At 42.9% G+C, this 13,571-nt stretch overlaps 1 protein-coding gene across 11 annotated transcripts in view; it reads right to left on the bottom strand.

Moving 5' to 3' along the window:
• Positions 1-4,464: 4,464 nt before the first annotated feature.
• The window catches only part of TOGARAM2 (TOG array regulator of axonemal microtubules 2), a 51,552-nt gene continuing 42,445 nt past the window's right edge, over positions 4,465-13,571 (bottom strand). For 8 of the 11 annotated variants that reach the window (XM_090134735.1, XM_090134734.1, XM_090134732.1 and 5 more), the window contains 2 exons: positions 9,152-9,238; positions 4,465-6,869 (listed from right to left, as the gene is read on the bottom strand). In XM_090134735.1, the coding sequence (XP_089990861.1) occupies positions 6,619-6,869; positions 9,152-9,238 (338 nt within the window). In that variant the 3' untranslated portion in view covers positions 4,465-6,618. Of the gene's footprint in view, positions 6,870-9,151; positions 9,239-13,400; positions 13,498-13,571 lie in introns of those variants that run through there. The other 3 variants (XR_016463909.1, XR_016463911.1, XR_016463910.1) reach the window with 3 other exon arrangements.

Raw genomic sequence — 13,571 nt, 5'->3', positions numbered from 1 at the left:
ATATTGGGCAGGTAATTTCCATAATTGCATCCCTATCAATTGGGGTTCATAGGGAAAACCTTGAAAGGATACATTCACCGTGCTGGTAATGGCAACCCTATCTGGTCACAGGCTGAAGCAGGGATTTGATTCTTCCCTGTGATTTTGTCTACCTCTCCTGAGCTTTATGCAAAGGGCAGGATTAGGTCCATAGCTGAACAAACACAGACACATGAAAGAGATTTTGTCCTTCAGAAAGCCTAATTAACACATCACACATGTGCTTTCCTCTGCAATAACAGAAATTGGCAACCATGCAGAATATGCTGTCAAAATGTTATGGTTTGCACTCGGCTGTGAAGGGTTTTTCCCCCAGGCAGAGCAATAATGGCAACTACAAGTAAAAGTGTAAATTTGAAAGATTCAAGTGATTATGAAACAAATATATATATTTTTAAAGGCAGCGCCATAGCTGATCACACCGTCTACCAAGAGCTTGGGCTGAACCCAGGACTGCATGCTCCAGCTGCACAGCAGTTTGTTACAAGGTGAAGAGTTGGCCCATGGCAATAAATTATCACAGAGCTCTACTGAGCACTTGTTCAGGCGTGGGTATAAACATAAGCCATGGCAGTCAGGTGAAGTCCCCAGTAACTGGAAGAAGAGAAACATCACAGGTTTTTTGGGTTGTTTGTTTGTTTTTGGTTTTTTGTTTTGTTTTTAAGAAACAGTAGAAACAAGGACCCAGGGAACAACAAATTGGTGAGCCTCACCTCAGTGCCTGGAAAAATCATGGAACAGATCCTCCTAGAAACCATGCTAAGGCATATGGAAGGCAAGGGCAAATTATGATGGAGTGGCTTCTGCAAGGCCTTTGATGCGATCCTACACAATATCCTTGGCTCCAGTTGGAGAGCTGTGGATTTGAGTGATGCTCTTCAGTGCGTAAAGAATTGGCTGGATAGTGCATGCTTGCAGCCCAGAAAGCCAACTGCATCCTGAGATGCATCAAAAGAGGGATGGCCAGCAGGGAAAGGGAGATGGTTGTTCCCCTCTGCTCTGTCCTCACAAGGGCCCATCTGGAGTACTGTGTCCAGATCTGGGGTCCCCAGCACAAGAAGGATACTGAGCTGTTAGAGCAGGACCAGAGGAGGACCGCAAAGATGTTCAGAGGGCTGGAGCACCTCTCCTATGAAGAAAGGCTGAGGGAGCTGGGCTTGTTCAGTCTGGAGAAGAGAAAGCTCCAGGGAAACCTAATTATAACCTTTCAATACTTAAAGGTGTCTTTCAGTATCTAAAGGGAGCCTGTAAAAAGGAGGGGAATCAATTCTTTGAAAGGGTAGATAACAGAAGTACAAGGGAAAATGGTTTTAAGTTGAGGGAGGGAAGATTTAAGTTGGATGTCAGGGGGAAGTTCTTTACTATGAGTGGTGAGGTGCTGGAACAGGCTGCCCAGAGACATTGTAGATGCACTGTCCTTCTCTGGAGGTGTTCAAGGCCAGGTTGGATGGGGCCCTGGGCAGCCTGGTCTAGTATTGAATGTGGAGGTTGGTGGCCCTACCAGTGAAGGTAGTGATTTGGAGATTCATGATCCTCGAGGTCCCTTCCAACATGGGCCATTCTGTGATTCTGTGATTATAAGAAAAATGAAGATAAACATTTCGCAGGGCATATAGCAATAAGACAAGGGGTAATCGTTTTAAATGGAAAGAAAGTAGGTTTAGATGAGATACAAGGAAGAAATTTTTTATTCAGAGGTTGGTGAGGCCCTGCACTGCTGCTCAGAGCTGTGGGTGCGTCATCCCTGGAGATGCCCAAGGCAGGTTGGATGGGCTCTGAGCAGCCTGAACTGGTAGGGGGCAGCCCTGCCTACAGCAGATGTTGGGGCTGGATAATCTTTAAGGTCCTATCCAACTAAAACATTCTATGATAAATGTATTTGCAAAACCTTTCTCACCTATCATTGGTCTCACAGTCATCCTTCCTCTCATCCTTCCACAACCAAATCACAAACACCACTATTTGACTGCTGTTCCAGGTAAACATACCTTTTAAAAAGCTGTTTATCTTTTCCCTGTAAAAGACATTTCATTTTCATATATATAAAACAAGATAAAAGACATCTATGAGCCAGAAATAATTCAAATGTGCAAAGTTCTGGGATTTGGGCCATGTTGATTTTGTTCATATTTATTGTGAGCACAGACTACGTCTACTTATGAAAGTGCATACAATACAGGACTTTTCAGGTACACTGTGTCCAAACCACATTAAAAAGTGATGCCATGCCAATGCTAAATATTAAACAGCAGTAACAGGAGGAACATAGAAATCTTGGCAAAAAAGAAATGGAGTGTGCCAGCAAAGAAACATTAAAGCAGGTAAAATGTGTTCCTGATTGGAATTGCATTACAGAAGATCTGTTAGTCTGAAATAAAAATCTTCCTACAGGTGTGAAATGACCACTCTGGCCAGGACCAGAGTGCAGGCACACCTGTCACCATTACTTTCACTGGAACACTTAATTGCAGGATCAATGGAGGATGAAAGAGCAGCACCTGCCAAATCACACTGTGAGGTCCCACTGCTGCAAGAGCAGCCTGCTAGAGGTCCAGCCTGCAAGATTACCTACTGAAGCAAGTGGGATGATTTAGTATTGCACTGAACAATGCTGAAATTAAAAAGCTGCCAGAATAAACAGCCAAAGTAATAGAGATCCAAATATTTGCACAATTGTACCTATATGAAAGTCGTCTTATCAGTAGAGCCAGTTTTCCTGTTTTACTGTTCTTCTTGAACAGTAGTACATTTCAGCACAAGGACTTGTACTGATAGAAGTGCATCAGTACTAAGCATTTTTACAGCCTATATTCTTACACTGACAGCATACACAGAGCAGGACAGGTGTTCAGAGGAACACGTATAGACACAAATAGAGAGGGTGCATCTTCCTGCAGGTGAACCCTCAAATCACATGGGATATGAAATTTCAGGCTGCGCCAAAGAGCCTGGGCATATCTCAACACTGAGCACATATGTCCTGCAACACAGCAGGCAATGACAGCCTTCACTGCATCCTCCAGAGCAGTTTTTGCTTTCTGCTTGTAAAAGCAGCAGAGGTGAAACGTGCTAAACAGCCATGAAGAGAAGTACAGCCTTCATTTATCTGAGACACAGCCATAAAAACAGAGAGATTTTAAAAGCTCTTTTAACACTGCTGATTTCATTTGGATACTCTTTGGGGGAGTTTAAGGATACATGGAGGCAGTCTGTTGACCCAGCACAGGCACTGTTCTTGTCAGCCATTGATACCAAGGCAGAGCAGAGGCTTAAAGGTTCAGGCCAGCCCTAATTTTAGCTGGAGTGGTTTTCTCACCTCTGCTTGCATCAAAGGTTTTATCCCAGGATCAGGATTCAGTGTCAGCTGGCAGGGATTTGTTAGCAATGCCAGCACTTTTATTCCCACCATCACTACTTAACAAGGATGAAAATAGCCACCTCAGTGCAGCCCCTCTCCCTCCCCTTGACAGAAGGGCCCAGCAACTGGCTCCCAAGTCCATCCTTAACCTTGGCAAGAGCAAATTCTGCCACAATTACCGTAGCTATGCTCTATGACACAACACCTCAGCACGAGCACTCCCTTCTGGTGAATTCTTTCATTCTCTGCCCCAGCTCTTAGCAATGCTACAAAGGCAGCATCAGCATTATTTACTACATTAACCTTCAGTCTCAGCATGACAATCCAGGAACTTCCTTCCTGGTCTTCCTACCACCCTTTCTGTTTGCCATTCATTTTTCCATATCAACCCTATCTCCAGAATATTCTTGGCACCAGCAAGATTGTACATTTGCATTCGCACTGGGTTTTCTGGTTGCATGGCTGCAGGGAACCTGGAGAGTTGGGGTATAATACATCACTGTAACACAAGTGCTCCGAGCCCCAGACAAACCATGTCACCACACACAGGCTTTGACTCTTGGTGAGAAGCAAGTTTTGCAGAGTGGACTCAGAGCACATAGCATTGGTCTCTCCATCCACACAACTTCATCCTCCAAAGCTCCTGTGCCCCTTACACTGGGAGATGACATAAGGTCACTACCCAGTGTTTAGGGAAACATGGGCTTTCTGCAGTCCTTAGTGGTATTCCTGCCATATTACCCTTTCTCCCCCACCTTCCATTGATAACAGTGCTCTTACCTTCTGCAGGAGAAGAGTGCGTGTGTCAGCAGGGTTCTCTCCCGGGGCTCTGACAGGCTGTAGGGTAGAGGAAGCCAACAAACCAGATTGCCACACACATTTTTTGCTATGCTATCTTCCGTGGTCTAGCAAGCTGTACTGCGCAACAATCAGCTGAGTTAAACTGGCCCTTGTAAGCACAGCTTGCAGTCTCCTTTCTGATAAGATTTCTAGAATAATATTATAATAAAAATAAGTTAGAAAAAAAAAATAAACATTAAAATCTTTTACATAGTTCTAGAGGAAAGTTCAACCCTGCCCTTTTCCTTGCTTCCAAATACTCTAATGGCTGCACAGCAACTTCTTAAGTGCAAGCAGCTGGCAGGAGAGCTCACCTGAACTGCATTAACACATACTATTTAACCCCTATTTCTCTCTACTTGCTGCAAACAGACACTTTAATGGCTAAATTTGATTTCTCTGTGGTAAGACAGTGCCTCTGTCATAGGGAAACTGCCTTGGCTGGAGAGGTTTTCTGTTTCAAAAACACAACAAAAGAGCAAACAACCACCTGGACAGAAAATAGGTACCAGCAGGCAATGCTTTATTCTCATTTACTATGGGGCATACATGAAAGTTATGCTCAAGGCCAGCAAGGAGTTAATAAACCAGTTACACAAGTTACTTCTTAAACATACTTTGCAAGTCCTACAACTAAACACATAAAAAATAAGCTCTAGGAGGTTTATTCTGAGGTGCACAAAAAAACTTTTTCTCCCTAGTGCAGATATTCCTCCCTGCAACCCCAAGGATGCAAGCACAGATAAAGTAAAAACAAAGAGTTTCTACTTAGCCCAGCGAAAGCAGCTTGTGCACAGCAGCATGTACAGGGCTCCAGAGGGATGATCCACAGAGGGAAACAGCAAGAGCAACTCTGGAGGTGGAAGAAGCAAGACCAAGTCCTCTAGGGATGCCACCTGCTACAAAAATGATTGCCTAAAAGTAGAACTCATTCAGCAGCCAACTTCAGCAGTTTAATGAAGTGACACTGTTCAAGATCAACTGTTTAAACTCAGCCACCCTCTAATATTCTTCATTCCCCACTTAATGTTTTGGTGCATGGTGGTACTCTGCAGAACACCATCACACCTGGTTTTGATAAACTGTTAGTCAGGATGCTAAACTGTAAAGCACTGCACCATCTCTACGGACCCATGGCTTCTAGCAGGCTCTGCAGGATCTCCTGGCACACCAGTGTCTCAGAGCCAAGTTCCTGGCCTAGATCCCATGCCATATCTTTGCAAAAAGAGACATAATTCCACTGCTTCAGTTATGTACTGAAAAAGTGTTTCCTGAATAGGTGACTGAATGTGACAATATTATCTATTAAGTTGAAGTTACTTGGCTTTAGACATACAAATCAGGTGCAGTAAATAAAAAACCCCAGGACTCTTGGGCTGGAGAGATCTCCCTGCTTATTCTTTGACTCTCAACCTCATACAAGGTCCTTTTACTATAGTCCCACTGTGTCTCATACCATTAGTTTTCAGTTTTTTCCTTCTCTCCAAAACTTCCATTTTAGTTTCTTTCACAATTCTGCCAGCATATGAGCATAGATCAAGCTCTTCTATTTTCTTATCTGAGTAAGCATCAGCATCTGCTGCTTTCAGCTTGTCCTCTTTTCTTTCATGATTTCTCCCCTGTGTACTTCCAAACCTTTGTGTGGCAAAGAACTGGCACTTACCTTCTCTCCTGAATCTCAGATCAAGAAGTGCTTATTCATCCATGGATAAGGCAAACACTGAATTTCTTCTTTTTTATCTATCTTTTTAGACATTAAGTACATGTATATGTTAAACAAAGATTAGGCTTTGTGCCAACCACAGCTTACCACACTCCAGACTGTGTGTTATACCCTCAGCCCACTGCTGCCCCAAGATCTCTGTGCATCAGCCTGTTTCATGAGGAAGGAAAGGGGACTATAGACAAGATACACTCTTTGAAATAGGAGGGGAATTTCAGCAAAGCCAAGGGGATTTCTCCTGTTCTGGTACCAGAGAGCTTGACCTGTGTGTCTGCTACTGCACTGACAGCAAGCTATCTAATCCTGCAGCTCATATGTTTACAAAACCCATCTCTTACATTGTAAGTAAATATATATGCGTATCTCTCACCTTCCAAGTATGTATATAAATATATTAATTTTCCTTTTTACAGTTACAAGTTGCATTTACACATGGGTTTTTATTTCTTTTTCATGTCTACGTAAGTTCTGCAGGAAAGAGGAGCTCAAGAAATAAAAGCTTTGAAAAATACTTCCTTTTTTTAAAAAATAGCCTACATCAAAATAGATTGTGCATGTCTGTAGCTATAAACTCTGTAGGATAAATCTGGTGCTTCAAAACCAGAGTAAAACCAATGCCAGGGTCTCCGCCAGCTGCATGGAGGACACCAAGCCTTCTTCACTGACCATCCAAAACGTGCCAGAGGTGTTTTGCCACATGCGGAGGCTGGCTGGCAGCATGCTCCTTGAGGCTGGAGCCCATCTCTTGGTGGAGGCTCTTGGCAAGCTTGGTGACTGCAGCCCTGACATTGCTGCTTCGCCCGGGCAGGACACCATTTCCAATCATGTTGCTCAGGAAGAACCAGAGCACGGGCAGGACGTAGCGCTCGACCACGTGGGCTTTCCGGGGATAAACAGATGCCACAAGCACTGCCAGGCAAGAGAGACAAGTTTCTTAACAACCTCAGTGCATGCAAGTACTTGCCCGTAGTTTTGGTTCTTTGAAGGGTTTTCCAGTCAATGCCGACAAGTGAACCCAGTGATCCCCAAACAGGCTGATGGTATATTGAAATACATGGATTAACTAATAGATGTGGTTTAGTGGGGAAACATTGGTAGTAGGTGGATGGTTGGATCAGATAATCTTGGAGGCTTCTCCCAGTCTTGGTGATTCTATGATCCTATGACCACTGAGGACCTTAATTTCTCCAAATCAGAGGCTTTGTGTCCAAGATAGACTTACTTGGCAAAGTGCATCATACACCTTTTATAATTTATTTCACTACTTCTATATTACCAATGACAAAAGTGACAAATCTGTTTATTTCCATGAAGAAGTTATCTAAACTAGCTGAAGTAGATTTTGAAATGCAGCTTGGAAAAGTAATGGAAAGTTTCTAATAAAGAAAACAATTTTTCTTTTGTGACTTTTGATGAAAAATGCCACAAGTCTAATCTGGCAGTGCCCTTTACTCTGTGGCACACAGCAAATGGCAGTACTATTCCATGTTTCAGAACTCCAGCCCACAAAAGATGCATAAAGCTTGACAGTTATGGTAGAAACATCAGTTAATCTGATGGTCTGAGTTGAGCTTTTTCCCTTGTACTTGGTGGCCTCTAATGAGCAACTATTTCCAACTTCAGAACACCCAAGGTAATAACCCAGACCCCACTGCCACAGCATTACAGCATCTGAAAACTCTGATAGCATTTATCCAGACAGTGCTCCCTGAAAGAGGGAAATGAAGATAGAAACTTTTACTTATCTTTCATCAAAAAAGAAGCACTGCTGCTCTGAAATCTGTTCTCAGGCTATTACCCAAACTGAACTGTATTAAATACAAACAAAAATTTACTACAGACAGACTCTTTGCATAGCAGATTTTGCTGAGAGATCAAAATCTGAAGTGGTCAGGAGACAGAGCTCTTATTTTCTGCTCAGTGGAAATGTTGTGCAGTAACCATTCATTACTCTGTAGGGGAAGGACATTCATTTTTTGTATGCTGGTAACCCAGCTTTAGTCATCAACATTTAAACAGCTGCTGCAAGTACGTAAGAACAGTTCTGGAAAGCAGAACAAGGTTATTATACCTATTTTTAAATGGAAGTTGATTTGAGCTTAAGTGCTTATTAAGCACAGCAGTCACTATGGACTTTCATAGGAGAAAGAGTTGCCTGTTCCCTCTAAATCCCAGAGAGAACATTCTGCCCTCTCTAGAATAGTCCCAATTTTTGTTTAAATGTTTTCTTTCAAAAAGAGATTAAAACAACTGTAAAATTAAATTATATGTTTATGGCGATTTACTTTATTCAGATGATCTTTAAAGGCACTTTTACATTCACTGTGGCTAAACATGTCCTTTTGAGATCCATAATGAAGAAGCAAAGCGTATTAAACCTTGGATTAAAAGATGCTGGCATAATTAGCAGTGGATTTAGCCCTAATTAAAGCAAGGTTATAAATAGGCTCCTCTAGCATTTACTGAGGTTGTCATTTCTTTCACTCCTCGGCTGTTGCCACTCACAGTAAGCTACTATTATAAACCAATTATCAGCTGCATTTTTAGCATGTAGGACACCACTGGTACAGAAATAGGCTGTTTGCACACCTGAAATGGTTGAAGCACCACATCAGGTCTGCAGCACAGGCAGGGAGCCTCCGTGGGTTGAGCTTTGCTGCCCATTTCTGTGCCAAACCCTGCCGTGCACATTCACCTTGCCTGTTAGATGTCAACTACAATGCCTGGGCTGTGCAGGATGCAGCCTCCAGCATTTCCAACAGCAAGACAACAGTCCCGTGCTGACAAATCAAACCGATCCTCAGAAATATCAGTTGCCACACATTTTTCTATAGAATTGTCATTTGCTTCAGAAAAGGGAGCTCTCAGAGTCTTCCCTGACCTTTCCTGCACTGTCCTGAGATGAGAGCAGGAGGACAGGGTATTTTTAGCCCCTCTCATTCCCAGAGGCACATCCTGAGATGCCTCAGTGAGAGCTCAGCACCCAATCTCACACTGCACACCATGACAGCACACAAGGAAACCCTGCCAGACATGACTTCTATGTGTATTTTGCAGGGCAGACAAGCCAGGGCCTTAAGGTGTTTGATGAGCTACTGAATGGAATATTCAAAGGAATTCCCACTCAACATTTGCCATTTCACAAAAGAATGCATGACTTAAAAGCAGAGGTTGGCTGAAGCAGGCAGTACCTGAGAGCTGCTCCGTGATGTCCTGCATGGCTCGGCCGCTGAGGAAACGCACTCGGTGGGCCAATGCTTGCAGCAGTAATGCATTGTCTGAAAGAGAAACGTTCATTTCTGCTCACTAGAACAGGTTATAAGAAGTGGGGGGAAGGGGGAAGGAAGGCAGAGGTAATGGCATTTTGTAAATAAAATACATTTCTGCCAGTTTCTGCGTTTGCTCTTTCTTTAAAGTTCACTTGGGAGGACTGAAAATTCAAAAACAAAGGCTTTCGTGTCACATCTGCGCATACAAAGTGAAGTGCTGCACAAGGAGCAGTGTTACACGTTCCTCATCAGGGCCCTCAAAATTTAAACCACACATAAGCAATGCACGGGTTTTGCATGACAGAACTTTGCAGAGGTGAACTTCCCCCACCGTGAAGAAAAAGGGCGGGAAGGCTCAGAAAACCATACATCCATTCATCCCTAATGGATAAACCGGTGTTGACTCTGTAGTTCACCTGTTGGGACCTACAGACCAGGATCCAAGTTACTTTTATCAGAGAAAATTACCTACTCATCATCATCATCTCCATCTCCTCCCGGGAGATGGGAGGCACAGAGGCCGAAATCTGATTTCCCAGTACTTGATCATCATATACATGTACTTTTTTCCTATGCTACCCGTTGATGTGGGGTCTTGTTTTAGTTATAATGTTGTGCAGATTGGTCTGCAGTTTTCCAGTTTTGCAGTTTTACCACTTTGATAAGCTGAGTAAAGCTTCTCTTGGACAAGGAGTGCTCATGGGGCAGTTTTAAATAGCACTGTGCTATTGAGAGCTCCTTTTAACATGAGGTATAAAGAGAGAGTCCCCGCTGATCTTTTGGCAAGCATACAGTAAAGAATTGATCCTGTTATTTCAATTAATTTTCTGCTTTGGTAATTACAGTCTTCTTATTCACCTTTCTTAACAGACACTTTGCTTTTTCACTCACATTCCTGCAATATTGGCAGGTGCTGTTCCTCTCCTGAGAATAACCCTACAGCTGCTGCTTTGGAAAAAAAAGTAGATAAAAACCCAAACTGACTTTTAGAGATCTAAACCAGTACAAAAAGTTAATTAATTTGTACTATTGGTACCTATGCAGGTTTCATGGGAACAGTTGGGGTTTGGATGAGTGAGGGAGAATTGTTTATAATCACAATTCACCTTCCAATGGAAGTGCTTCAAAAGCCCTATGCCTTTCAAAACACTAAAAGCACCAGTCAATAACAAATTTACCCAAACTTTGCCTCAAGAGACCAAAAGACTGAGTGGTGTTTAATTGCTGTTAGAAACAACAAGGCAGCAGTCAATTCAATTCTTACTGACTTAGCTTTAACTCTCTGCATAAGGTGTCAGCTAAACTGCTGGACACAGGACAGGTCCAGCACTCGCAATAGGAGCAAAAGAATCTGTTTCTCCACACTCATATTTTCAGTGTTCAGCTCTTTGCTGTGCTGCCACTTATAGGGGAAAATTTCCCCTCCCCTGTTCGGAAGAGCTGATGACTGAGCACTATTGGGGCTGCCCGTCTGACCCCACACCCTGGTGTCAGGCAGCAGCACATTTCTTTCATGACAGGGGACGGATTAGGACAGATGTAGGAGAACAAGATCTATGTCTTGGTGCCAAGGCTTCATTTGCCCCATCTACAAAGTGGCTTTGTGTGGGTTTTTGTTGTTGTTGTTTTTACATTTGAGCAATCAAGTCATCTTACAACCAGCTCGCATGTCTGCATTGGCCATTAAAACTGACAGATGAGGAAATCTCACCTCAAACTCAGAATCTGCAGCACATCAACACAGAGACTCAGAGCAATAGCTGACTTCTCAGCTAGGAAATTCAATGGAGCAATGGGGCAAGACATTGCACTTATTCACTCACTCTAAGTTAGAAACATCACACAATCCTTCAGAGAGTTCTGTTGTTGGGTTTTTTGGTCATTTGCCATTTGATTGTAAATTGCAAAGGCAGAAAATTTCAAAGCATGAGGAAAGATTTAGCTCAGTCATTTCATCAGTAGAACCTTCCTTCCTCTACTAAAGCACAAAGCCTTGAAACACCAAAATATTTCTGATGCAGTTGCTTTTTGAATTTGTTCTTATGCCCTTAAAAATGAACAAACCCACAAAAAATATACCCTGCCTTACTGGCTTGAAAGTCTATGCAAAGTTTGTCTGATAAGCAACAGACGTGCCTTGCTCCTGTTTTGACACCTGCCAGCACTGAAAATTCATGATGATCTCTCAAAATTGGTGAGGGGGAAATATGACTGAAAGCTCCATTCAAAACCTTGAAGGGATCTGGTTATCACATCCTCTGTTAGGAGGATTTGGCATCTCTTCCCCAACCTTCTCCCAAGCACCACAAAAAAATGGGTCAGGACCAACAGCAGGACAGGTCTCACACCCTTCTCCCCACAACCCCATACTTGGAACACAGAAAGGCAACAGGTCAGCAAATACACTGGATCCACAAAGAGGCTGATGCGGAGAAAGTTGTTAATTTCCTTTTAAGGTCTGCCTCTTCAACACTAAATTTTTCAGGCATGTTCACCCAGAGCTGCATTTTCAGAGCTGACATAAATCTGTGTGGCAAGGGAATTTACAGCAGACCTTGGCTATGTAGTTATTGGCTAGAGCGATCTTGCCCCATGCAGAACAACATTTGGAACAAGCCATCATTTACAGCTAGATTTATACCTGTTTGTTCTAAAGAAATGAGCTTGGCAAATCATGAATTCCCTCTAAAAAAAATAAAAAAAGAAAACCAAGAAGTAGAAAGTAGAAGTGGAAAGTAGACAGGACCAACTAATACCCATAATGTAGAGTCTTCCAGGAAGCTGTTCTGCAGGAGGTCTAATGCACCACTATCCCTTCACATCAATAGCAAAGCAAATCATCTGGAAGTCAAAGTGGGCCCAAAGAACCTCCAAAAGTCCCTTTGCCCCTGAATTCTAGCTAAGTTGTACATCAATATTTGTTGTTCTGTACCAAAGTGGACAAGCAGCACTGAAAGAAAGCCTCTCAAGAATCTGGGGAAACACTGGTAAATGTTCAAGCTTGTCTGGGAAGTGGTGCATAAGGACTGCACAACCAGAGCTCCTTGTTACCCAGCCCACCAGTTAGAACTGGCAGGAATCCAGGGCCTTTGATAAATAGCATAAATGATATGAGTGATCTACAAAACTTGGCATCAGCCCTACAAGCCAAGCACTTTATCTGGAACCTGCTTTTCTGTAGTAGATTTTAATCAGTGTAATAAACTTCTAGAGAACACTTTTATTGATGGCATCCATCTTTCCGAAACCAAACTCCTTGCATGCAGAAATACACATCAGCTCTCATCTCACATTTCAATAGAAGTCACAGCTGCAGTAAAACACCAGATGAAGAGCCTCCAGGAACTGGAAACTTCATGTCACAGCTGCAGCAATGGCAGTGGTAGCATAGGTATCATCAGTGTGCTTTTAAATCTACACCAGGAGATCAAGAGAGAAACAGAAGGCTGTATTCATCTAAACAAATTTTAAACACTTCACTAGGAATATGTAAACACCTTCAGCAAACTACATGGATCTATCTTGGGGTCTCTCCCTGGTGGAAATGCGTACAAGAAGAAAAACAGAAAAATAGTTAAAGTCAACACCTCTCCACTGAATCCTTGCAGATGGATCCTCCAGGGGATCCATCTGCCTAAAATATAATGCATAAGAATAACCTAAGAGTCAGAGAGAATATTTTCTGCAAACTTAGAACTGTTTTTGAACTGCGTCCTCTGGCTGCAGCCAACCTACCAGCCCTTCCTTCACATGGAGCAGCAGCCAGCTCTCCGTCCTTGTGCTCACTGTTGTGAATTATTAATATCAAACAAAAAGCTGAGCTGAGAGGAAAAAAAATGTTAGTGGAAATTCTCTGTCCTTCACTCCCATCTCTTTATTTCTGCTTTTCTGATTCTCTTCTTTTCAGGTGACTGTCTGCAAATTAAAGCAAATTGAAACCTACGGCATGTGAGGAGAAGCAGGGAGCTAACCTCAGGGCTGTGTCTCCATATAGTTTTATTAAGAAAAACATACTACCCATGCACATATAATCAGTTTCTAGAGCAGATCGCAGTGGAATAGTTCCAAAAACACTGATCAAAAAAATAACAAGGTGATCCTGGTGGGCAGCAGAACTGTACACCTTGCAGCAGACTGTGAGTTCAGGACACAGAGCAGATCAGAAGCTTACCTCCTCCCTGCTGCAGCAATGCATTTTACATCTGCAGGCATACTTGTGGCCTCATGTCTGAGCATCCAGAAAATGGGATGATAATGGACTCCTTACCCTAGCAGAAGAGGGAAGCCAATGTATTTCTACCCTCCAGGCTGACTATCCAGCAAGAATTTTCATCCTTCATCT

This window comes from Phasianus colchicus, chromosome 2 (assembly GCF_987193195.1).
Source record: "Phasianus colchicus chromosome 2, bPhaCol1.hap1.1, whole genome shotgun sequence".
In the NCBI taxonomy this organism is placed as follows: Eukaryota; Metazoa; Chordata; class Aves; order Galliformes; family Phasianidae; genus Phasianus; species Phasianus colchicus.
The sequence above is the reverse complement of the archived record's forward strand: the minus strand, read 5'-3'. Positions and strand labels throughout refer to the sequence as shown.